Here is a 27,357-nt window from a genome sequence, read left to right on the forward strand (position 1 = left end):
AAAGAAGCAGACATTGAATATCCCTTTGAGCATTGTGAAGTTATTAATTACACTTTGGATGGTGTATCAATACACCCAGTCACTACAAAGATACAGGCGCCCTTCCTAACTCAGTTGCCGGAGAGGAAGGAAACCGCTCCTCCCTCTCTTACTCAGTCTCTCCTTACACTAAAGAGGCCAGGCCTTTCACAGTGATACTCATGACTATAGGAAGGTATCCAGGCTGGTCCTTCATCTCTGTCCTCAGTGTGTCCTCCTCTCTCTTCAGTGTAACTTCAGAGTGACCAAAGAGACTCTCTGTCCTCTGATACAGCTCCTCCTCAGTCAGAACAGCCAGACCAGCATCACTCAGAGAGAGGGTCTCCCCACTCCCTGCTGCCACATGCTGCACCTGGAGGACAAGCAGCACAGGAATATGATCAGATACTGCGATGTCATGTCTGTAAGATGCAATGACCATTTCAAAATGGAGAATGAAGTATTGTCATAACGTGGGAGTGTTTATTTGTCCTGTTACACACGTGTTGGTAATGGAAAGGTGTTTGTTGCATATCCCAACTCCCCCTGGGACACCCACAGGGAGTGAGGTCACGGCCAGGGTTACTGGCCCAACGCTCTAACTGCAAGGCTACCTGCCGCCCTTAATCTATTCCAAACAACTATTGAATTAATTGAACCTTTATTTAGCTGAGCCAAGTGGTGAACAGGCCAAGTGGTGAACAGGCCAAGTGGTGAACAGGCCAAGTGGTGAACAGGCCAAGTGGTGAACAGGCCAAGTGGTGAACAGGCCAAGTGGTGAACAGGCCAAGTGGTGAACAGGCCAAGTGGTGAACAGGCCAAGTGGTGAACAGGCCAGGTGGTGAACAGGCCAAGTGGTGAACAGGCCAAGTGGTGAACAGGTCACACAGTACTATATTTTTGAAGTATACAGACTTGTTAACCAGACAGTGTAGTCTTTATTTTTTACCCCCTTTTTCTCCCCAATTTCGTGGTATCCAATTGTTAGTAGTTACTGTCTTGTCTCGTCGCTGCAACTCCCGTACGGGCTCGGGAGAGACGAAGGTCGAGAGTCATGCATCCTCTGAAAAACAACCCAACCAAGCACGCATCCAACCCGGAAGCCAGCCGCACCAATGTGTCGGAGGAAACACCGAGCACCTAGCGACCTGGTCAGCGTGCACAGCGCCCGGCCTGCCACAGGAGTCGCTAGTGCGCGATAAGACAAGGATATCCCTACCGGCCAAACCCTCCCTAACCCGGACGACGCTAGGCCAATTTTGCGTCGCCCCATGGACCTCCAGGTCGAGGCTGGCTGTGACAGAGCCTGGGCTCGAACCCAGAGTCTCTGGTGAAACAGAGGCACAGATGCGATGCAGTGCCTTTGACGACTGCACCACCCGGGAGGCCCATAGGTTGTTTGTAAGTGTACAGTACTTTTGAAGAAGTATAGACTTGTTTTTACCAGGCTAAGTGTAACAAAAGGAGAAATGTGAACTCACCAGGATCTGCAGGGCCTGTAAGACTGGAGGACTGCAACAGGATCCCAACACAGAGAGACACTCATCTGTCATTCCTGAGAAATAAAGATTCACAGATGGTGTGAAACAGGAAGTGGTTTTCAGGGCATTGTGGGTTCTGAGAAAATAAAATGTTCATGAAGTGAGATGCCAGTTTTCCTGATAAATGCAGTGGCTGGAGACTGTTGTGACAATGAACTGAACTGGCACTTAATATTCAACTAGTCAACTAATATTCACTGCTCAGTGTCTCACCATCCATGGCACTGATAATGAGATGAGTGGCATTGAGGAGGGATGGTGTCTGGCTGGAATCACTGAGGAGGGACCGTGTCTGGCTGGAATCACTGAGGAGGGTGGGTGTCTGGCTGGAATCACTGAGGAGGGAGGGTGTCTGGCTGGAATCACTGAGGAGGGAGGGTGTCTGGCTGGAATCACTGAGGAGGGACCGTGTTGGGCTGGAGTCCGATTGCTCTAGAAGGTTCAGTATGGCCTGGACTGTCTGCATCTGAGAGGCTTCCTTAACCTCCCCCAGGTCAGCTGTCTTACCTGTGCACATCTGGTCCAGCTGTGAGAAGAGCCATTATTAGAAAGAATAGGTGAGATGTGTGGTTTGTTTTTTCCTGCTAAACTTAGTTGAATGTACTGACTGTAAGTCTCTCTGGATAAGAGTGTCTGGTAAATGACTCGTGAAGGTTCGAGACAGAAGACATTTAGGATACTATGGTAGATTATAATGATGACAGACCGAACGTAATGAGAAGTTAGTATGTTCAGCATTTTCAGAAAGCTACTGATTCTTGCCAGTAATCCGATCATAGAAAATAACTGTAGGACTGTGTGTGTTTGTGCCCTGTTTCTGTACGCCTCACTCACCACACTCTCCAGCACACTGACTGCCTCTCTGTCCTCCATGGTTGTCTTGAGGAGCTGGAGCAGAGAGGAACGTGTGTCTGCTGGCAGGACTGACAGCAGCTGGAAATGACCCCTCAGTTTCTCCAGTTCTGTCAACACACAAACACTTTGCATCTAGCGGAAGTTTGACTCAGCTGCCACCGTATCACAGAGATTTCACAACCAGAAAACTATCATATGTAAGATTTATTCTGCAACCACAATGGGACAAATGTATGAATTTATTTATTTTAATGAATTGTTAGAGGAAACAGTGATCTCTCCAAGGCAGTGCTATAACCTTTTACATGATCCTCCTGATGAGCTCTTTTGTTCATATGACCGATGTATTTATTCATCTAGGCAAGAAGGTGAAGAACATCCTTATTTACAACCGGATACGCTAGACATCGGCCCTGTACACTCATGTTGTATGTACAACGCATATGGCACAAGGTTTTTGGACCAAAATAATTACACAAGTGTTGTGGACTGTGGAGCCACGGCACAATGATTGAGTAAACATTTCTGTGCAGACAATTTATCACAAAAATAACAGTTGTATCACAACAACCATTGTGTTAAATGTGTTGTAAATCAGTTCTACAACCTGAATGTGACGGGGTCATTAAGAGTTTTACATAAAGAACAACATGTAACATTCCATTCAGTATATGTCCACCACTAGACCAGGGACGTCTTGCACCACTAGACCAGGGACCTCTTCCACCACTAGACCAGGGACCTCTTCCACCACTAGACCAGGGACCTCTTCCACCACTAGACCAGGGACCTCTTCCACCACTAGACCAGGGACCTCTTCCACCACTAGACCAGGGACCTCTTCCACCACTAGACCAGGGACCTCTTCCACCACTAGACCAGGGACCTCTTCCACCACTAGACCAGGGACCTCTTCCACCACTTTGCGTCTTCTACCACTAACGTCTTCTACCACTAGACATGGGACGTCTTCCACCACTAACGTCTTCTACCACTAGACCAGGGACGCCTTGCACCACTAGACCAGGGACGTCTTGCACCACTAGACCAGGGACGTCTTGCACCACTAGACCAGGGACGCCTTCTACCACTAGACCAGGGACGTCTTCTACCACTAACGTCTTCTACCACTAGACCAGGGACGCCTTCTACCACTAGACCAGGGACGCCTTCTACCACTAGACCAGGGACGCCTTCTACCACTAGACCAGGGACGCCTTCTACCACTAGACCAGGGACGCCTTCTACCACTAGACCAGGGACGCCTTCTACCACTAGACCAGGGACGTCTTCTACCACTAGACCAAGGACGTCTTCTACCACTAACGCCTTCTACCACTAACGTCTTGCACCACTAGACCAGGGACGTCTTCTACCACTAACGTCTTCTACCACTAACGTCTTGCACCACTAGACCAGGGACGTCTTCTACCACTAGACCAGGGACGTCTTCTACCACTAGACCAGGGACGTCTTCTACCACTAGACCAGGGACGCCTTCTACCACTAGACCAGGGACGTCTTCTACCACTAGACCAGGGATGCCTTCTACCACTAGACCAGGGACGCCTTCTACCACTAGACCAGGGATGCCTTCTACCACTAACGCCTTCAACCACTAGACCAGGGACGTCTTCTACCACTAACGTCTTCTACCACTAGACCAGGGACGCCTTCTACCACTAGACCAGGGACGCCTTCTACCACTAACGCCTTCAACCACTAGACCAGGGACGTCTTCTACCACTAACGTCTTCTACCACTAGACCAGGGACGTCTTGCACCACTAGACCAGGGACGTCTTGCACCACTAGACCAGGGACGCCTTCTACCACTAGACCAGGGACGTCTTCTACCACTAACGCCTTCTACCACTAGACCAGGGACGCCTTCTACCACTAGACCAGGGACGCCTTCTACCACTAGACCAGGGACGCCTTCTACCACTAGACCAGGGACGCCTTCTACCACTAGACCAGGGACGCCTTCTACCACTAGACCAGGGACGCCTTCTACCACTAGACCAGGGACGCCTTCTACCACTAGACCAGGGACGCCTTCTACCACTAGACCAGGGACGCCTTCTACCACTAGACCAGGGACGTCTTCTACCACTAGACCAGGGACGCCTTCTACCACTAGACCAGGGACGTCTTCTACCACTAGACCAGGAACGCCTTCTACCACTAACGTCTTGCACCACTAGACCAGGGACGTCTTCTACCACTAACGTCTTCTACCACTAACGTCTTGCACCACTAGACCAGGGACGCCTTCTACCACTAACGTCTTCTACCACTAACGTCTTGCACCACTAGACCAGGGACGTCTTCTACCACTAACGTCTTCTACCACTAACGTCTTGCACCACTAGACCAGGGACGTCTTCTACCACTAACGTCTTCTACCACTAACGTCTTGCACCACTAGACCAGGGACGTCTTCTACCACTAACGTCTTCTACCACTGGACCAGGGACGCCTTCTACCACTAGACCAGGGACGTCTTCTACCACTAACGTCTTCTACCACTAGACCAGGGACACCTTCTACCACTAACGTCTTCTACCACTAGACCAGGGACGCCTTCTACCACTAGACCAGGGACGCCTTCTACCACTAGACCAGGGACGCCTTCTACCACTAGACCAGGGACGCCTTCTACCACTAGACCAGGGACGCCTTCTACCACTAGACCAGGGACGTCTTCTACCACTAGACCAGGGACGTCTTCTACCACTAGACCAGGGATGCCTTCTACCACTAGACCAGGGACACCTACCACTAGACCAGGGACACCTACCACTAGACCAGGGACGTCTTCTACCACTGGACCAGGGACGTCTTCTACCACTGGACCAGGGACGTCTTCTACCACTAACCTCTTCTACCACTAACGTTTTCTAACGTTTTGAGCCACAACCAATTGTGTATTCTACTATTCTACCTCTCAACAGTAAGTTGAGACCCCGACTGAGTTCCCCTGACAGAAATCTAATGATAATAACAACAACAATTTAAATTGGTACGTGGGCCTACAAAAGGAGGGGAACTTCCATTAGTCTCGTTACCTCTCTGAAAGCAGCTCTTCTTTGGGGTGTCGTCGCGAGCGCCAGACACCCCCACTAAGCTCTTCTTAACAGGCCCATCCACCTCAAACCCCCCAAGAGTGTCGGACATTAGGCACAGCTCTGAGGAACAAGAGTGTGGGACATTAGGCACAGCTCTGAGGAACAAGAGTGTGGGACATTAGGCACAGCTCTGAGGAACAAGAGTGTGGGACATTAGGCACAGCTCTGAGGAACAAGAGTGTGGGACATTAGGCACAGCTCTGAGGAACAAGAGTGTGGGACATTAGGCACAGCTCTGAGGACAAGAGTGTGGGACATTAGGCACAGCTCTGAGGAACAAGAGTGTGGGACATTAGGCACAGCTCTAAGGAACAAGAGTGTGGGACATTAGGCACAGCTCTGAGGAACAAGAGTGTGGGACATTAGGCACAGCTCTGAGCACAAGACAAGGAGACAGTAGTATGAACCTATTAATACAGACACTCATTCAAATACATTGGACATACTGAACATTAACAGAGACCATGCACTTGATAAGGCTTTGTAATATACAACCTACATGGTCTGATGATGGGTCCAGGTGAGGGTTGACAGTTTAAAACGTGTGTTGTTGCCTGAGAAACAGGAAAATAAAGGCTCCCTCACCATAGTGTCCGTTGAGTTTGATCTCCAGCTCTATAATGCCGTAAGCGATGACGGTGTGGGCAGGAATCTCCAGAGACACGTTGCTGTCTTTGTGCAGGCTGCTGTTCTCCTTTACAGACGCCTGTGGAAAGTGGTACTTCAGTCATCTTTGGGGGGTGTCTGTACTTTACTATTCATATTGTTGACAACTTTTACTTTCACTTCACTACATTCCTGAAGAAAATAAGGTACTTTTTACTCCGTACATTTTCCCTGACACTCAAAAGTACTCGCTACATTTTGAATGGTCCAATTCACACACTTATCAAGAGAACATCCCTGGTCATCCCTACTGCCTCTGATCTGACACACTCAATAAAACACCAACGCTTCATTTGTAAATTATTGTGTTGGAGTGTGCCCCTGGCTATCCGTAAATTAAATTAAAAAAGAAAATGGAACCATCTGGTTTGCTTAATATAAGGAATTTGAAATTATTGATACTTTTACTACTTAAGTATATTTTAGCAATTACTTTTGATACTTAAGTATATTTAAAACCAAATACTTTTAGACTTTTACTTAAGTAGTATTTTACTGGGTGACTTTCACTTGAGTCATTTTCCTTCAAACCAGTCAAGGGAAGTGAACAAGTGGACATGACGACATAGAATGACTGATCTACTGTAGTAGTCTATGTAGTAGTCATTCATATGACTGATCTACTGTAGTAGTCTATGTAGTAGTCATTCATATGACTGATCTACTGTAGTAGTCTATGTAGCCTCTAGCACACATAGGCCTGTCTGCAGTGTTGTCATAGGTCCAATCCAGCCTGCAGCCTCCAGCACACATACGCCTGTCTGCAGCGTTGTCATAGGTCCATCCAGCCTGCAGCCTCCAGCACACATAGGCCTGTGCAGTGTTGTCATAGGTCCAATCCAGCCTGCAGCCTCCAGCACACATACGCCTGTCTGCAGCGTTGTCATAGGTCCATCCAGCCTGCAGCCTCCAGCACACATAGGCCTGTCTGCAGTGTTGTCATAGGTCCAATCCAGCCTGCAGCCTCCAGCACACATAGGCCTGTCTGCAGTGTTGTCATAGGTCCAATCCAGCCTGCAGCACACATAGGCCTGTCTGCAGTGTGGTCATAGGTCCAATCCAGCCTGCAGCTTCCAGCACACATAGGCCTGTCTGCAGTGTTGTCATAGGTCCAATCCAGCCTGCAGCTTCCAGCACACATAGGCCTGTCTGCAGTGTTGTCATAGGTCCAATCCAGCCTGCAGCACACATAGGCCTGTCTGCAGTGTTGTCATAGGTCCAATCCAGCCCGCTGCCCTTGGAGTCAACCTCTTCCCTATTTTCCCTGCTTAAAGATTCATTCATCATACAGGGTAAACTACATGGCTAACTTCAACTCTTGTAATATATAATATCCCAGCCTAACAAATAGAGATGATTAATGTAACAAATCCTACAACGCTCTTCATCTCTCTCCATCTACCTGGGTGCTCTTGGGCCCACAGAAGCTCAGCAGCTCCCCTAACTGCCCCCCCTGCTGGACCTCCTCTATGACCGAACACGGCTGGGTCGTCACAATCCTCTCCTTCACCACCGCAAACACCTCCCTGGACTTCTCACGGGTCTGCTGGATCAGACAGTGGGACATGTCCAAAAGCCTGCAGGAGAGACAAATAAATCAGAGAATTGTCCTTTGATGAGGGCAAAGATGATTCAAGTTATGTTTCTTGGATGATTATAAAGTAGCTTGGAGAAATTCAGTCTGTTTGTGACAACATGCCACTCCTCATTGTGCCAAACATGACAAGCAGTGGCAAGGAGTAGAATGGTGTGGGGTGGGGGCTGTGCTTTGGCAAAGTGGGTGGGGTTATATCCTGCCTGTTTGGCCCTGTCCGTGGGTATCATCGGATGGGGCCACAGTGTCTCCTGACCCCTCCTGTCTCAGCCTCCAGTATTTATGCTGCAGACAGTTTCTCCTGTCTTATCTGGTGTCCTGTGTGAATTTAAGTATGCTCTCTCTAATTCTCTCTCTCAGATGACCTGAGCCCTAGGACCATGCCCCAGGACTACCTGGCCTGATGACTCCTTGTTGTCCCCAGTCCACCTGGCCGTGCTGCTGCTCCAGTTTCAACTGTTCTGCCTGCGGCTATGGAACCCTGACCTGTTCACTGTGATTACTATTATTTGACCATGCTGGTCATTTATGAACATTTGAACATCTTGGCCATGTTCTGTTATAATCTCCACCCGGCACAGCCAGAAGAGGACTGGCCACCCCTCATAGCCTGGTTCCTCTCTAGGTGTCTTCCTAGGTTTTGGCCTTTCTAGGGAGTTTTTCCTAGCCACCATGCTTCTACACCTGCATTGCTTGCGGTTTGGGGTTTTATGCCAGGTTTCTGTACAGCACTTTGAGATATCAGCTGATGTAAGAAGGGCTATATAAATCAATTTGAATGTTAGCACAGACAGACTGGATTTCTCCAGGCTACGCATAAAGCAGTGTTCAGCTTCATTAATACATTTACTGGTATTATAAATCTATTTTTATTTTTTAACTATAGCATACATATGGTGTTGGGCAGTCAGAATACAGTCCGCCCATATGGTATTGGTAGTCAGAATATAGTCCGCCCATATGGTGTTGGGTAGTTAGAATACAGTCCGCCCATATGGTGTTGGGTAGTTAGAATACAGTCAGCGCATATGGTAGAATATAGTCACTGCATACAGTTTGCAAAGAAGAAACACTGATCATGAGGAAAGATGCTGTGATATACAGGGCATTCGGAAAGTATTCAGACCCCTTGACTTTTTCCACATTTCGTTACAGCCTTATTCTAAAATTGGTTAAATAGTTTTTTCCCCTCGTAAATCTACATATAATACCCCAGAATGACAAAGCAAAAAGTTTTTTTTCAATAAAAAATGTATAAAACATAAACTTAAAAATGCACAGTTATAAAGGTAATCAGACCCATTACTCAGTACTTTGTTGAAGCACTTTTGGCAGAGATTACAGCCTAGAGTCTTCTTGGGTATGACGCTACAAGCCTGGCACACCTGTATTTGTTGTGTTTACTAGTCTCCCAGTCCCTGCTACTGAAAAACATCCCCACAACATGATGCTGCCACCTCCATGCTTCACTGTAGGGATGGTACCTGGTTTATTCCAGACGTGACGCTTGGTATTCAGGCCAAAGAGTAAAATCTTGGTTGTAGTATCATACCCAAGACTCTAGGCTGCAATCGCTGCCAAAGGTGCTTCAACAAAGTACTGAGTAAAGGGTCTGAATACTTATGTAAATATAATATTTGTGTTTAAAAAAATGTTTTTATTAGCAAACAAAATTAAAAAGCTGTTTTTGATTTGTCATTATGGGATATTGTGTGTAGAAGTTTGCTGCTTCAGTGTCTTCAGATATTTTTGTCAGATGTTACTATGGAATACTGAAGTATAATTACAAGCATTTCATAAGTGTCAAAGGCTTTTATTGACAATTACTTATTATTTGCAGTGTTGACCCTTCTTTTTCAAGACCTCTGCAATCTGCCCTGGCATGCTGTCAATTAACTTCTGGGCCACATCCTGACTGATGGCAGCCCATTCTTGCGTAATCAATGCTTGGAGTTTGTCAGAATTTGAGGATTAACCACAAGTTCTCAATGGGATTAAGGTCTGGGGAGTTTCCTGGCCATGGACCAAAAATATAAAGGTTTTGTTCCCCGAGCCACTTAGTTATTATGGCAAGGTGCTCCATCATGCTGGAAAAGGCATTGTTCGTCACCAAACTGTTCCTGGATGGTTGGGAGAAGTTGCTCTCGGAGGATGTGTTGGTACCATTCTTTATTCATGGCTGTGTTCTTAGGCAAAATTGTGAGTGAGCCCAGTCCCTTGGCTGAGAGGCAACCCCACACATGAATGGTCTCAGGATGCTTTACTGTTGGCATGACAACAGGACTGATGGTAGCGCTCACCTTGTCTTCTCCGGACAAGCTTTTTTTTCGGATGCCCCAAACAATCGGAAAGGGGATTCATCAGAGAAAGTGACTTTACCCCAGTCCTCAGCAGTCCAATCTCTGTACCTTTTGCAGAATATCAGTCTATCCCTGATGTTTTTCTTGGAGAGAAGTGGCTTCTTTGCAGTCCTTCTTGACACCAGGCCATCCTCCAAAAATCTTCTCCTCACCATGCGTGCAGATGCACACGTGCCTGTTGCCATTCCTGATCAAGCTCTGTACTGGTGGTGCCCCGATCCCGCAGCTGAATCAACTTTAGGAGACGGTCCTGGCGCTTGCTGGAATTGTCTTGGGCGCCCTGAAGCCTCCTTCACAACAATTGAACCGCTCTCATTGAAGTTCTTGATGATCCGATAAATGGTTGATTTTGGTGCAATCTTACTGGCAGCAATATCCTTGCCTGTGAAGCCCTTTTTGTGCAAAACAATGATGACGGCACGTGTCTCCTTGCAGGTAACCACAGCTGACAGAGGAAGAACAATGATTCCAAGCACCACCCTCCTTTTGAAGCTTCCAGTCTGTTATTCGAACTCAATCAGCATGACAGAGATCTCCAGCCTTGTCCTCGTCAACACTCACACCTGTGTGAACGAGAGAATCACTGACATGATGTCAACTGGTCCTTTTGTGGCAGGGCTGAAATGCAGTGGAAATGTTTTTTGGGGATTCAGTTAATTTACACGGCAAAGAGGGACTTTGCAAATAATTGCAATTCATCTGATCTCTCTTCAGAACATTCTGGAGTATATGCAAATTGCCATTATACAAACTGAGGCAGCAAACTTTGAAAATTAATATTTGTGTCATTCTCAAAACATTTGGCCACGACTATATATAAGGAATAGGGTGCTATTTGAGATTCAGCCTGTGTGTTTTCCTTTCACTAACCACTGACTCTACTGTAGGAAGAGGTGAACTGAGTGTAACCTGGGGTTACTGTAGGTACAGGTGAACTGAGTGTAACCTGGGGTTACTGTAGGTACAGGTGAACTGAATGTAACCTGGGGTTACTGTACGTACAGGTGAACTGAGTGTAACCTGGGGTTACTGTAGGTACAGGTGAACTGAGTGTAACCTGGGGTTACTGTAGGTACAGGTGAACTGAGTGTAACCTGGGGTTACTGTAGGTACAGGTGAACTGAGTGTAACCTGGGGTTACTGTAGGTACAGGTGAACTGAGTGTAACCTGGGGTTACTGTAGGTACAGGTGAACTGAGTGTAACCTGGGGTTACTGTAGGCACAGGTGAACTGAGTGTAACCTGGGGTTACTGTATGTACAGGTGAACTAAGTGTAACCTGGGGCTACTGTATGTACAGGTGAACTGAGTGTAACCTGGGGTTACTGTAGGTACATATTAGAGAGAGAGAGAGAGAGGAACTCACTTGTCTTTGGAGTCGCGCAGCAACTTCTGTACATCCACCTCCTCTTTCTTCAGGCTGCCGAAGGACGACTGGAGTTTAGATGTGTCTTTCCCCTCCACTTTAAGGTTTATAGCAACCAAATTCGACTCAAAGTTTCCTGATTTGTTGTCACCAAATGTCCCTTGGTACTTTAGGAAATCAGTCTTGACCACAACTGTAGGAGAGGGAAGCAAAAATGTTTTTTTTAATTCTTCTAGCTCTGTCAACTTGGTTTTTGATCATAGTTTTATCTTAAATCTACATAAATCTACTTAAATCTAACTCGGCCACTCAGTGACATTCACTGTCTTTTTGGTAAGCAACTCCAGTGTTTATTTGGCCTTGTGTTTTAGGTTAGTGTCCTGCTAAAATTTGAATCTGCCTGTGCTTAGCTCCATTCCGTGTATTTTTTATCCTGAAAAACTCCCCAGTCCTTAACGATTACAAACATACCCATAACATGTTGCAGCCACCACTATGCTGGAAAATATGGAGAGTGGTATTCAGTAATGTGTTGGATTGGATTTGCCCCAAACATAACAATTTGTATTCAGGACAAAAATTGTATTGCTGTACATTTTTTGCAGTATTACTTTAGTGGCTTGTTGCATACACACTTCCTTCTTCTCACTCTGTCAATTAGGCTTAAAGTCATCATTGGCCTCATGGTGAAATCCCTGAGCAGTTTTCTTCCTCTCTGGCAACTGAGTTAGGAAGGGTGCCTGTATCTTTATAGCGACTGGGTGAATTGATACACCATCCAAAGTGTAATTAATAACTTCACCATGCTCAAAGGGATATTCAATGTCTGCTTTTTTTTACCCATCTACCAATAGGTGCAAAAACCTCCCTGGTCTTTGTGGTTGAATCTGTGTTTGAAATGCACTACTCAACTGAGGGACCTAACAGATAAACATAATTCCACTGTGACATTATGGGGTATTGTGTTCAGGCCATTATGGGGTATTGTGTTCAGGCCATTATGGGGTATTGTGTTTAGGCCATTATGGGGTATTGTGTTCAGACCATTATGGGGTATTGTGTTCAGGCCATTATGGGGTATTGTGTTTAGGCCATTATGGGGTATTGTGTTTAGGCCATTATGGGGTATTGTGTTCAGACCATTATGGGGTATTGTGTTCAGGCCATTATGGGGTATTGTGTTTAGGCCATTGTGGGGCATTGTGTTTAGGCCATTGTGGGGTATTGTGTTTAGGCCATTATGGGGTATTGTGTTTAGGCCATTATGGGGTATTGTGTTTAGGCCATTATGGGGTATTGTGTTTAGGCCAGTGACAAAACAAATCTAAATGTAATCCATTTTAAATTCCGTCTGTAACACAACAAAATGTTGAAAAAGTCAGGGGGTGTGAATACTTCTGAAGTCACTGTATGTATCATTATGTATCATGATAGGATCCTCTTCATAATCTTTCCAGTAACATGGATAACAGAATCGACGCTCAAATCTTTCACAAGGAACACATTCACACAGTATCACACGTAGGGAGAGCGGAGCCTATACCTGCAAACAAACAGGTAGCAAGTACAGGTGTGCAGCCTATCATTTCAACTGAGGGGCTGATCTTGTGTTTACCTGGGGTTAAGGGTGTGTCTCCAGTCAGCACATCACTGAGGGTAAAATCAGTGGGCAGGTACTTGGGTTTCTGCCAAATCCAAAAACGCTTGCGTTTCACAACCAGTGAGAGAGGGACCAGTTTGTCTGAGTCAATCAGACTGGACACAGGGATCAAGCTGCCATCATCATCAATCTCCTCCACAAAGTTTCTTGTAGCCGTGGAAAACATCTTCAATGGGAGACAGACACAGAAATGGTCGAGGATGATGTCTCTGTTTGCAACTGATAACAAACACGACAAGAACACAAGATTAATAATACGATAATATTCACATTGAAAAAGTTCCCATTAATTTACTATCTAAAAAAATAAAACGTTAAAGCCATGAGCTATGAGCCATATGAGTAGCAGACTGGATACGCTAAGAAATCAGACTTTACACAGAGTCAATACTGTGGTTGTTATTCGTAAACGTTCATAGACGTCTATCTATGCGTTCATAATTCACGACTCAATATGTTCAAAATTGAAACTACTGCTACCTACAAGAGCAATATGTTTTACCGTTTATCCTGGCTATGTCCTAGCCGAACGCGAAAGACCGTTCCAGGTTAGAGTTACCGGTTTAGATAAAGGTAGATATTTCTGTCCCAACAGCGGAATAAGTACGGTGATAACAAAGAGTTTCGCTAAACCCCTTTCTCCAGCCACGTGCACTGGGAGTGTTTTGGGGGAACCCCCTCACGTTTGGCTCTATCTCTCTGTGCTTCCATCTCCACCTCCTGTCCAGGGCACCACCAGCTGCACAGTGAAACCAAACATGTTCTCATTGTTCTATCTGTGGTAAAACATTACAAAATAATGTAGCCATGATGATAATATTTTATTACATGTAACGGAACTTTCAATGCATAGATAGACAAGCTTGGCTCCACGAAGACACCTATGATACATATTAAAGTATAAGTTAATTATGCCCCATCAAGAGCCCCCTTATTTACATAAGTATTCAGACCCTTTTGCTATGAGACTAGAAATTGAGCTCAGGTGCATCCTGTTTCAATTGCTTGTCCTTGATATGTTTCTACAACTTGATTGGAGTCCACCTGTAGTATATTCAATTGATTGGACATGATTTGGAAAGGCACAAACCTGTCTATATAAGGTCCCACAGTTGACAGTGCATGTCAGAGAAAAAACCAAGCCATGAGGCCGAAGGAATTGGCTTTAGAGCTCCGAGACTCTGACAGAGCTCCAGAGTTCCTCTGTGGAGATGTGAGAATCTTCCAGAAGGACATCCATCTCTGCAGCATTCCCCCAAACAGGCCTTTATGGTAGAGTTTCCAGATGGTAGCCACTCCTCAGTAAAAGGTACATGACAGCCTGCTTGGAATTGCCAAAATGCACCTAAAGGACTCTCAGACCATGAGAAACAAGAAACCAAGATTGAACTCTTTGGCCTGAATGCCAAGCGTCACTTCTGGAGGAAACTTGGCACCATCCCTACGGTGAAGCATGGTGGTGTCAGTATCATGATGTGGGGATGTTTTTCAGTGGCAGGGACTGGGAGACTAGTCAGGATTGAGGGAAAGATGAACAGAGCAAAGTACAGAGAGATCCTTGATGAAAACCTGCTCCAGAGTGCTTGGGACCTCAGACTGGGACGATGGTTCACTTTCCAACAGGACAACAACCCTAAGCACACAGCCAAGACAACGCATGAGTGGCTTCGGGTCAAGTCTCTGAATGTCCTTGAGTGGCCCTGCGAGAGCCTAGACTTGAACCCGATCGAACATCTCTGGAGAGACCTGAAAATAGCTGTGCAGCGACGCTCCCCATACAACCTGACAGAGCTTGAGAGGATCTGCAGAGAACAATGGGAGAAACTCCTCAAATACAGGTCTGCCAAGCTTGTAGCATCATACCCAAGAAGACTGAAGGCTGTAATCGCTGCCAAAGGTGCTTCCACAAAGTACTGAGTAAAGGGTCTGAATACTTACAGTTGAAGTCGGAAGAACATACACTTAGGTTGGAGTCATTAAAACTTGTTTTTCAGGCCTCCCGGGTGGCGCAGTGGTTAAGGGCGCTGTACTGCAGCGCCAGCTGTGCCATCAGAGTCCCTGGGTTCGCGCTCAGGCTCTGTCGTAACCGGCCGCGACCGGGAGGTCCTAGTGTCGTCCGGGTTAGGGAGGGCTTGGTCGGTAGGGGTGTCCTTGTCTCATCGCGCACCAGCGACTCCTGTGGCTGGCCGGGCGCAGTGCGCGCTAACCAAGGTGGCCAGGTGCACGGTGTTTCCTCCGACACATTGGTGCGGCTGGCTTCCGGGTTGGATGCGCGCTGTGTTAAGAAGCAGTGCGGCTTGGTTGGGTTGTGTATCGGAGGACGCATGACTTTCAACCTTCGTCTCTCCCGAGCCTGTACGGGAGTTGTAGCGATGAGACAAGATAGTAGCTACTACAACAATTGGACACCACGAAATTGGGGAGAAAAAGGGGTAAAAAAAAAACAAAAAAACTTGTTTTTCAACCACTCCACAAATTTCTTGTTAACTATAGTTTTGGCAAGTCAGATAGGACATCTACTTTGTGCATTACACAAGTCATTTTTCAAACAATTGTTAACAGAGATTATTTCACTTATAATTCACTGTATCACAATTCCAGTGGGTGAGAAGTTTACATACACTAAGTTGACTGTGCCTTTAAACAGCTTGGAAAATTCCAGAAAATGATGTCATGGCTTTAGAAGCTTCTGATAGGCTAATTGACATAATTTGAGTACATTTGAGGTGTACCTGTGGATGTATTTCAAGGCCTACCTTCAAACCCAGTGCCTCTTTGCTTGACATCATGGGAAAATCAAAAGAAATCAGCCAAGACCTCAGGAAAAAAATTGTAGACCTCCACAAGTCTGGTTCATCCTTGGGAGCAATTTCAAAACGCCTGAAGGTACCACGTTCATCTGTACAAAAAATAGTACGTAAGTATAAACACCATGGGACCACGCAGCCGACATACCACTCAGGAAGGAGACGCGTTCTGTCTCCTAGAGATGAACATACTTTGGTGTGAAAAGTGCAGATCGATCCCAGAACAACAGCAAAGGACCTTGTGAAGATGCTGGAGGAAACAGGTACAAAAGTATCTATATCCACAGTGAAACGAGTCCTATATTGACACAACCTAAAAGGCCGCTCAGCAAGGAAGAAGCCACTGCTCCAAAACCGCCATAAAAATGCCAGACTACGGTTTGCAGCTGCACATGGGGACAAAGATCGTACTTTTTGGAGAAATGTCCTCTGGTCTGATGAAACAAAAATAGAACTGTTTGGCCATTATGACCATCATTATGTTTGGAGGAAAAAGGGGGAGGCTTGCAAGCCGAAGAACACCATCCCAACCGTGGGGGTGCTTTGCTGCAAGAGGGACTGGTGCACTTCACAAAATAGTTGGCATCATGAGGAAGGAAAATGGTGTGGATATATTGAAGCAACATCTCAAGACATCAGTCAGGAAGTTAAAGCTTGGTTGCAAATGGGTCTTCCAAATGGACAATGACCACAAGTATACTTCCAAAGTTGTGGCAAAATGGCTTAAGGACAACAAACTCAACGTATTGGAGTGGCCATCACAAAGCTCTGACCTCAATCCTATAGAGAATTTGTGGGTAGAACTGAAAAAGCATGTGCGAGCAAGGAGGCCTACAAACCTGACTCAGTTACACCAGCTCTGTCAGGAGGAATGGGCCAAAATTCACCCAACTTATTGTGGAAAGCTTGTGCAAGTCTGCCTGAAATGTTTGGCAATGTTAAAGGCAATGCTACCAAATACTAATTGAGTGTATGTAAACTTCTAACCCACTGGGAATGTGATGAAAGAAATACAAGCTGAAATAAATAATTCTCTCTACTATTATTCTGACATTTCACATTCTTAAAATAAAGTGGTGATCCTAACTGACCTAAGACGGGGAATTTTTGCTAGGATTAAATGTCAGAAATTGTGAAAAACTGAGTTTAAATGTATTTGGCTAAGGTGTATGTAAACTTCCGACTTCAACTGAATGTAAATGTAATATTTCCGTTTTTTATCAATTTGCTAAAAAATTGTCTAAACTTATTTTTGCTTTGTTATTTTGGAATAATGTTTGTAGATTGATGAGGTGAAAAAACTATTTCATCAATTTTAGAATAAGGCAGTAACATGACAAAAAGTGGAATGCATTGTATACACAATTCATGCCTCAGTTGCCTCAAGGGTTGAAAATCAATCTTGTCCTGTCTCCTCCCTTTCATCTACACTGATTGAAGTCGATTTAACAAGTCACATCAATAATTGATCATAGCTTTCACCCGGATTCACCTGGTCAGTCTATATGTCGTGGAAAGAGCAGGTGTTCTTAATGTTTTGTACACTCAGTGTATGTTGGATTTATTCTTCTGTGGAGTGCCAATTCTGTAGTCGTAATACTCACAGATGTCTGTTCAGTAGTCGTAATACTCACAGAGTACCTTTGATATTTTCAGTATTTTCAATTTTTCTTTTGAATAAAGACTTTCTAAAATGCCACAGTTCAGCATTTTGACTGTGACTTCTGGAAAATGTTTAACCCACTTATCCCAACATTTCTCCACGTTTTCACCATCATTGAAAAAGCCCTAGTTCTTTTGTTGTTTTGACAAAGTCATTTCTGAATATTTGTATTTATTTACTGTGATTAATTTACGTCTGTCCATCTTTTTAAGGTCAACCCTGTTACGTGAACTCTCGTTTTAATATGGTGAAACTGTTTTCTAAAGAAATATTCAACATCTAATAGTTAAATCATGGTGTAAAAGCAGGTAAAAACTGGTTCTCCTCCTTTAGTTAATTTTCTGGTGTTTTGTGGTGGAAAACTGAGTGGGTTGAGCGTAACACTTTAAACCTGTTATCCATAGATTTAAACAAATAAATGGGGAAGCTTGCTTTCCATTGCCACTCCCTGCGAACAGGCTTCCATTACCCCTGTCACAAGGATATTTATGGCTGATTTAAAATGGTCAACCCTAATATGGTCAACCTTGTTACTTAATAGGCACTTACTATAATCATTTAAACAAATATCTCTTGAGATGGGAAAACATAATTTTTTACGAAGTTGAACCTATGCTCTTTATGAGAGACTGTTCAAATTAGGTGAAATCCCAAAATAAAGCAAGTTACACTTCTCAAAAGGCAGCAAATCGTGTTTTTATCATTAGAACCACTTCCTGAAAATGTGGTGGTGTAGAATATGTGACTGTCTGGGTTAGAATCTGGGTCGTCTGGGCACCAAACGTCTCTGACTCATTTAAAATGTTCTCCACAGGCCTCTATGAAGCAGATCGGCAGTACTCAGACAGAAAGTGATGTGTCACTGGGTATTCCTGCAAATACTGTCATGGCCTACAGTCTGATTGAGCTTTACGTCAAATGCAATGGACAGTTTGGTGAGGAAATGTATGGTTTGTCAATGTCCCAGGTTTAGCTGCATGGTTAAGTACCATGGTAAAGTACACAGCCAGCGTCTCTGTTCCTCAGTGTATTTAGTATATTCCACTGTATTGAGTATAGCCACTGTATTTAGGACAGCCACTGTATTTAGTACAGCCACTGTATTTAGTACAGCCACTGTATTTAGTATAGCCACTGTATTTAGTATAGCCACTGTATTTAGTATAGCCATTGTATTTAGTACAGCCACTGTATTTAGTACAGCCACTGTATTTAGTATAGCCACTGTATTTAGTACAGCCACTGTATTTAGTACAGCCACTGTATTGAGTATAGCCACTGTATTTAGTATGGCCACTGTATCTGTCTGTGTGTGACTGGTTATGACTGTTGTCTGCTCTTGTCCACAGAGCTGTGCCTCATCCGCAACAATGGGGGCTTTGAAAAGGTTTGGTCAAAGGATGAGATTGAAGAGGATGGAATTATGGACCTGAGAGGCGACTTTGATACCAACAGCCCCTTAAATCTGAACGAAGGTAATAATGCCAGTGGAGGGTAATGTCTATAAGGGTAGTCTACTGAATGGAACGTCTGGTCAACATGTAGTCTACTGAATGGAACGTCTGGTCAACATGTAGTGTACTGAATGGAACGTCTGGTCAACATGTAATGTAGTCTACTGAATGGAATGTCTGGTCAACATGCAATGTAGTCTACTGAATGGAACGTCTGGTCAACATGTAATGTAGTCTACTGAATGGAAAGTCTGGTCAACATGTAGTCTACTGAATGGAACGTCTGGTCAACATGTAGTCTACTGAATGGAACGTCTGGTCAACATGTAATATAGTCTACTGAATGGAACATCTGGTCAACATGTAATGTAGTGTACTGAATGGAACGTCTGGTCAACATGTAATGTAGTCTACTGAATGGAACATCTGGTCAACATGTAATGTAGTCTACTGAATGGAACGTCTGGTCAACATGTAGTCTACTGAATGGAACGTCTGGTCAACATGTAATGTAGTCTACTGAATGGAACGTCTGGTCAACATGGAATGTAGTCTACTGAATGGAACGTCTGGTCAACATGTAATGTAGTCTACTGAATGGAATGTTCCATATTTAAATCGTTCTCTTTGATGAGTAATTACAATGTTTCCACACTTTTGGAATATAAAAATAAATGATTTGCCACATAAAAATACTTTTTATGGTCTCTGTGTTGTTTGTGTGTTGACAGAACTGGAGAAACTGAGTGGTCATTTCCAGCTGCTGTCAGTCCTGCCGGTGGCCAAACGCTCCTCTCTGCTCCAGCTCCTCAAGACAACCATGGAGAACAGAGAGGCAGTCAGTGTGCTGGAGAGTGTGGTGAGTGGTAGAGGTCTTCACGGGTCCAACAGATCCGAAATCCGACCCGGGACCCGAGTGGGTTCGGGTCCTAAATTCTGACTTTTGTCTCGGCTCTGGATCGGGTCTGGTCTAATTGCCACAGGTTTCTGGGTATGTGTAATTACAACTGATTTACCGAATGGACCTGACTGGACCCGTTCTCTTGTTGTCTGTTTCAGCCAATTGCAACTCAATAAAATGTATAGCTTATGTCCAACTGAAACTGATTCCGGCCGCTCACCTGAAATGCCCCTGCTGCCGAGGAGAGGGAGAGAGAGAGCGAGTGAGTAAAAGGAGACATTGTCTAGGCTACTGTTATTCCTGAAGATTGAGGCCTTTTTCAATGAAGTAAAGCGAAAGTTAGAGGAAAAAGAGTATTATCAGGATAAGGTAAGACCCAGATGCAGACCGAGTCGAAGTAACAATGTTTATTTCAGCAACAGAGGCAAAGGTACAGGACGGCAGGCAGGCTCAGGGTCAGGTCAGGCAGAGGTCGGAAATCCAGATAGGGGCAAAGGTACAGGACGGCAGGCAGGCTCAGGGTCAGGACAAGCAAGGGTCAAAAACCAGGAGGGCAAGAAAAATAGAGGCTGGGAAAAGACAGGATCTGACAGGACAAACGCTGGTCAGCTTGACAAACAAGACGAACTGGCAACAGACAAACAGAGAACACAGGTATAAGTACACAGGGGATAATGGGGAAGATGGGCGACACCTGGAGGGGGTTGGAGACGAGCACAAAGACAGGTGAAACAAATCAGGGCATGACAGTAGCCCGCCCTCTAGGAGCGACACCTGGCGCCCTACATGGGCGCATACCTGGTTGCCCGGGGTGCCAGCGGTGGAGGTCGGCGATGAAGGCTGGGTCCAGAATGTCTCTAACAGGGACCCAGCACCTCTCCTCCAGGTCATAACCCTCCCAGGCGTATAGTAGTAGTCCTATAGTAGTTGTCCTATAGTAGTAGTCCTATAGTAGTAGTCCTATAGTAGTAGTCCTATAGTAGTTGTCCTATAGTAGTAGTCCTGTAGTAGTAGTCCTATAGTAGCCCTAGAGTAGTAGTCCTGTAGTAGTAGTCCTATAGTAATTGTCCTATAGTAGTAGCCCTATTGTAGTAGCCCTATAGTAGTAGCCCTATAGTAGTAGCCCTATATAATAGTAGTCCTATAGTAGTAACCCTATAGTAGTCCTATAGTAGCCCTATAGTAGTATCCCTATAGTAGCCCTATAGTAACCCTATAGTAGTTGTCCTATAGTAGTAGTACTATAGTAGTAGCCCTATAGTAACCCTATAGTAGGCCTATAGTAGTCGTCCTATAGTAGTAGTCCTATAGTAGTAACCTTATAGTAGTAACCCTATAGTAGTAGTCCTTTAGTACTCCTATAGTAGTAGTCCTATAATAGTAGTCCTATAGTAGTAGTCCTATAGTAGTAGCCCTATAGTAGTAACCCTATAGTAGTAGTCCTATAGTAACCCTATAGTAGTAGTCCTATAGTAGTAGCCCTATTGTAGTAACCCTATAGTAGTAGCCCTATTGTAGTCCTATAGTAACCCTATAGTAGTAGCACTATAGTAGTAGTATCCCTATAGTAGTAGCCCTATAGTAGTAGTCCTATAGCAGTAGTCCTATAGTAGTAGCCGTATAGTAGTAGTCCTATAGTAGTAGCCCTATAGTAGTAACAATATAGTAGTAACCCTATAGTAGTAGTCCTATAGTAGTAGCCCTATAGTAGTAGCGCTATATGAGTAGTCCTATAGTAGCCCTATAGTAGTAGTCCTATAGTAGTATTCCTATAGTAGTATTCCTATAGTAGTATCCCTATAGTAGTATCCCTATAGTAGTAGCCCTATAGTAGTAACCCTATAGTAGTAGTCCTATAGTAGTAACCCTATAGTAGTAGTCCCATAGTAGTAGCCCTATAGTAGTAACCCTATAGTAGTAGCCCTATTGTAGTCCTATAGTAACCCTATAGTAGTAGCACTATAGTAGTAGTCATATAGTAGTAGCCACACACACACACACACACCCCTACCTAACTACCTACCCACCTACCCACCTACCTACTTACCTACCTACCTAATGGCAGGAATGAATATATTTCTCTCTCTCTCTCTCTCTCTCTCTCGTCACAGCTGGATCAGATGTGTGAAGGTGAGACTCCTGACCTGGGTGATCTGGAAGAGTCTGAGAGGGAAACAGTCCAGGCCATACTGGATCTTGTAGACCAATGTGTTGGGAAGGAAGAGGACGAGATCAGATCCTCACTTCTCAGTGCCGTCCACCTCATTGTCAGTGCCATGGACGGTGAGATAGAGAGCAGTTTTCACAGGATTCTCCAGTTATTATTTGATCAGTTCCTGGGAAACTAGGTTCAGTACTGTGGTTTTATGTGTGTATATTTATATCTTCAGGAATGACAGATGAAGGTCTCTCTGTGTTGGGATCCTGCTGCAGTCCTCCAGTCTTACAGGCCCTGCAGATCCTGGTGAGTTCACACCTGCTTGATTGAGCCTCCAGTCCTGTATGACCTGGAGTTCATTTTTCTAGGTTTTTGTTTATGTAAATGTGTTTGGGTTTATGTAAATGTGTTTGGGTTTATGTAAATGTATTTGGGTTTATGTAAATGTATTTGGGGTTATGTAAATGTATTTGGGTTTATGTAAATGTGTTTGGGTTTATGTAAATGTATTTGGGTTTATGTAAATGTATTTGGGTTTATGTAAATGTATTTAGGTTTATGTAAATGTTTCTTCCCATGTTAAATAAATTAATATTTCTACCATTATGATAACATTGTACCACCAGTAGCAGTACTGACACCAATGACGGTAACCAGTGGCAATTTCTAACAAAAATATTGGTGGGGCAAACTCAATGAAAAAAGTGAATATGCATCGATACATTACTACACTAAACATTGAATGCACCATCATAAATAACTACCAATCCCAGAAATTAGTTTTGAGCCACACACAAAAAACGTTATAGCATAGCATGGAACCCAAACCGGCTGCGCGCGCCATCGTGCATAAATGTATTTTGTCTCTCCACACCAAACGAGATTATGACACGCAGGTTAAGATATCAAAACAAACTCTGAACCAATTACATTATTTTAGGGACAGGTCGAAAAGCATTAAACATTTATGACAATTTAGCTAGCTAGCTTGCACGTGCTAGCTAATTTGTCCTATTTTGCTAGCTTGCTGTTGCTAGCTAATTTGTACTGGGATATAAACATTGAGTTGTTATTTTACCTGAAATGCACAAGGTCCTTTATTCCGACCATTAATCCTCAATAAAATGGTCAACCGAATCGTTTCTAGTCGTCTCTCCTCCTTCTAGGCCTTTTCTTCTCTTGACTTTATATTGCGATTGGCAACTTTCATAAATTAGGTGCATTACCGCCACTGACCTCGTTCGTCTTTCAGTCACCCACGTGGGTATAACCAATGAGGAGATGGCACGTGGGTACCTGCTTCTATAAACCAATGAGGAGAAGAGAGAGGCAGGACTTGCAGCGCGATCTGCATCAGAAATAGAACTGACTTCTGTTTTAACCTTTGGCAACGCAGACGCTCGTTGACGCGCGCGAGCAGTGTGGTTGCAATAATTTAATAATATAGATTTCTAAATTTATTTTGCAACGCTCGCGCACGTGAGCGGTGTAGTCAGCTGATTACAGGCTAACTACACCGCTTGCGTCACGTGCGCGAGCGTTGCAAATTAAATTGGGTTCCGTGGGTTATGACCAGTGTATATGCTACTGCCCATATCTTTGGCTCCTATTGCAAGGAAGACCACGGTAGTCCGGCATACTTTATAGAGTAAAGTCTATTTTACTTCAGAATCAATATCAGCATCGGTCTGCAATATTGCTAATCACTGTTAGAGTGATGGGACGCAGCAGAACACCATTCTGAGTGCAGTTGCCTCTGCCTGTCTGTTAACAAGATGTTCAGGTTATGAATTTAGCAACAATGTTTATAAAGCTACTCTCTGCCTCACTTCAACCATTGCATAGATACAGTTCCATGGGTTTTTATATTCTGACATCAATCATTAACAACAACACGTAGTAGCTAGCTAGCTACCTCAAACAGCTGTTAGCCACCGCAAGTTCCATCCAAACCACTCAGGTTGAATTATTTTCTAACTTGCTCTATTTTAACTGAGGCCTGTTCAGTGGTTGATGAGCACCAAGATGTTTTATCTCTACAAGTTTTAAAATAATTTGCTAGGAGATTGTTGACATGATTCATGATGACTTTTCAGCTAGCTAACTAGAAGACGATGAACAACTATGAAATTTCTACCAGAGATAAGATGTCTATTTATCTTTGGCAAATGACATCAATCCTTCATGGGCGGACACTACTAATGAATCTCTATGGCAGCACCCAAGTGGGCTACAGCTGACTGAGTCCCCAGGCTAGCCTCTCCATAACAGATCACTGAGGGAGGCTGAAACAGCTGCATTAGGGAGCTGCCTTTCCTCAAATCAAATTGACCAAAATAACAATACAACAGGGAACGAGCATGTACTGTGTGCTTTATTAGCTCAAGCAATTACAAATCAAATGTGTTTGAATGAAATCCAGAATTACATGCAGAACAGCGCCATCTCCCGGATAGTGGTGGGGCTGCCCTGAATGATGTATTGCATCAAAGTATAGGTCACATCAATTACACGTTTATAAGTAATTTAGGAGTTTCTTAAATGGAGGCCACCGATCTCAAATCTGAAGTAATTTAACCTTTAAAAGTAATTTACTTAATCATTTACTAAAGAGATTTGATGAATCATTTTGCTCAGTGTAATTTCCCTTCATTTAAATTGAGTTACACCAATTACACGTTTTATTTAAACACACCAAATTATCACTGGAATCATAACATGTATGACATACTAAAAGGGTCTGATTAGCCAATCATTTGATTTAATATAGACCCCTCTCCTGATAACAGTTTGCCACTGGAAAGAATGCTTAAGGTCCTTGTATATCTTTGTAATGAGTGATCTACAAGGCTGTAACACTAATGATATTAAATACATTAGTTTATTTTATAGCATTCAAAATAATATATCTCTAAATCTCCAAAATAACTCTACTCATCAATACTGGGACAAGCCTATTTGCTTCTAAGTATTTGAAACAATGCATACAAATCAAGTTTTGCAGTATAAAGGACTTTCATTATGTTTCACATTGATAAACAGTTCAATATCAATTAAAACATGTATAATGTCTAACTATTTGTCATTTTAAAGTGTTTTTCATTGTTGCAAATTCTAGGGATGCAGATGCCACATTAATTCCTGTGCTGCTTGTCCTCCAGGTGCAGCATGTGGTAGCAGGGAGTGGGGAGACCCTCTCTCTGAGAGATGCAGGTCTGGCTGTTCTGACTGAGGAGGAGCTGTATCAGAGGACAGAGAGTCTCTTTGGTCACTCTAAAGTTACACTGAAGAGAGAGGAGGACACACTGAGGACAGAGATGAAGGACCAGCCTGGATACCTTCCTCTAGTCATGAGTATCACTGTGAAAGGCCTGGCCTCTTTAGTGCAAGGAGGGAGAGAGAGAGAGGGAGAGAGAGAGAGAGAGAGACCATGCAACTTGTAAATCCTGTTTGAACTGATACACTCAGTATTCCATTCCATGTCTTACTCCTGCACTAGTTGAGCTACAGAACTAGTGAACAACAGTGAATGTATCCTTGTAATGTTTTCAGTAAAGTTCAACAAACGATATCAGACGTCCCGACCTCCATTCTTCTAGTCATTAGATAATACAACATAAAGTGGGACATTACAGAGGGAGGGGGGAGGGGGGGTTAGTTTATTAGGATCCCCATTACATAATACAACATAAAGTGGGACATTAGAGGGAGGGAGGGAGGGAGGGAGGGAGGGAGGGAGGGAGGGAGGGAGGGAGGAGTGAGGGAGGGAGGGAGGGAGGGAGGGAGGGAGGTGGGGATCCTACACATTGTCAAGTGACCCGTATGACAACAGAAACAGAATCCTGTTCAAAATACTGTTCACCAGAATCATGTCCCAAAAACAAGTCTGTTATTGTTGTAGACTCATTTGAAAGTGTAAACTTTCTCACATTACTGTGCTACCAGGTTCAAAAAGTATAAGAGGAAGTCCAGCACCCTGGTATTCTTGATGTCAAGAAAACCAGGGTGATGAAGTTGTTCTTATTTTTAATAATAATTCTATACTCAAAGATAGATAAAGATGCTGAATATGTGGAGTCAGTATAATGGTCCATTCCTGTGATGTCTGATTCACAGTGTTTGAACAACATAGACATTTTGTCATCACCTATGCGATGTGTGTGTGTGTGTGTGTGTGTGTGTGTGTGTGTGTGTGTGAGAGAGAGAGAGAGAGGGGGTATGAGTGGGTGTATGTGTGGGTATGTGTCTGTGCATATGAATGGGAGAGTGAAGGAGGGTGAATATGAATATGTGTAGGAGGGTGGGAGAGAATGGGTGTGTGGAGGACTACGCTATATGTTGTGTGTGAATGAAGGAGAATGGATGAGGAAGTAGGTGTATAGAGGGGTGTACAATAGATGTGTTTGAGAAGAAGGGATGGGGGAAAGACAGAGGTGCTGATAAACTGTGTCTGCTGGGTAAGAGAGGACAAGGAGGGGAGGTGCTGATAATCTGGTTCTGGTGGGTAAGAGAGGACAAGGAGGGGAGGTGCTGATAAACTGGGTCTGGTGGGTAAGAGAGGACAAGGAGGGGAGGTGCTGATAAACTGGGTCTGGTGGATAAGAGAGGACAAGGAGGGGAGGTGCTGATAAACTGGTTCTGGTGGGTAAGAGAGGACAAGGAGGGGAGGTGCTGATAAACTGGTTCTGGTGGATAAGAGAGGACAAGGAGGGTAGGTGCTGATAAACTGGGTCTGGTGGGTAAGAGAGGACAAGGAGGGGAGGTGCTGATAATCTGGGTCTGGTGGGTAAGAGAGGACAAGGAGGGGAGGTGCAGATAAACTGGGTCTGGTGGGTAAGTGAGGACAAGGAGGGGAGGTGCTGATAAACTGGGTCTGGTGGATAAGAGAGGACAAGGAGGGGAGGTGCTGATAAACTGGGTCTGGTGGATAAGAGAGGACAAGGAGGGGAGGTGCTGATAAACTGGGTCTGGTGGATAAGAGAGGACAAGGAGGGGAGGTGCTGATAAACTGGGTCTGGTGGGTAAGAGAGGACAAGGAGGGGAGGTGCTGATAAACTGGGTCTGCTGGGTAAGAGAGGACAAGGAGGGGAGGTGCTGATAAACTGGGTCTGGTGGATAAGAGAGGACAAGGAGGGGAGGTGCTGATAAACTGGGTCTGGTGGGTAAGAGAGGACAAGGAGGGGA

At 44.5% G+C, this 27,357-nt stretch overlaps 2 protein-coding genes across 2 annotated transcripts; one reads left to right on the top strand and one right to left on the bottom strand.

Moving 5' to 3' along the window:
- Positions 1 to 13,777, bottom strand: LOC139404949 (gasdermin-E-like). The gene is made up of 10 exons (XM_071147496.1): positions 13,693 to 13,777; positions 13,146 to 13,409; positions 11,531 to 11,723; positions 7,613 to 7,787; positions 6,130 to 6,250; positions 5,485 to 5,604; positions 2,394 to 2,521; positions 1,773 to 2,085; positions 1,500 to 1,573; positions 1 to 391 (listed from the first exon to the last, which is right to left on the bottom strand). Exons 2-10 carry the CDS (start codon positions 13,354 to 13,356, stop codon positions 164 to 166), a joined length of 1,563 nt encoding a protein of 520 aa, XP_071003597.1. The 5' UTR covers positions 13,357 to 13,409; positions 13,693 to 13,777; the 3' UTR covers positions 1 to 163.
- A 4,701-nt stretch (positions 13,778 to 18,478) lies between these two features.
- Positions 18,479 to 25,744, top strand: LOC139404954 (gasdermin-E-like). The gene is made up of 6 exons (XM_071147503.1): positions 18,479 to 18,595; positions 19,010 to 19,135; positions 19,846 to 19,973; positions 22,127 to 22,298; positions 22,406 to 22,479; positions 25,335 to 25,744. Exons 1-6 carry the CDS (start codon positions 18,481 to 18,483, stop codon positions 25,614 to 25,616), a joined length of 897 nt encoding a protein of 298 aa, XP_071003604.1. The 5' UTR covers positions 18,479 to 18,480; the 3' UTR covers positions 25,617 to 25,744.
- The last annotated feature ends 1,613 nt before the right edge of the window (positions 25,745 to 27,357 follow it).

This window comes from Oncorhynchus clarkii, unplaced genomic scaffold, assembly GCF_045791955.1.
Source record: "Oncorhynchus clarkii lewisi isolate Uvic-CL-2024 unplaced genomic scaffold, UVic_Ocla_1.0 unplaced_contig_10532_pilon_pilon, whole genome shotgun sequence".
Taxonomy (NCBI): Eukaryota; Metazoa; Chordata; class Actinopteri; order Salmoniformes; family Salmonidae; genus Oncorhynchus; species Oncorhynchus clarkii.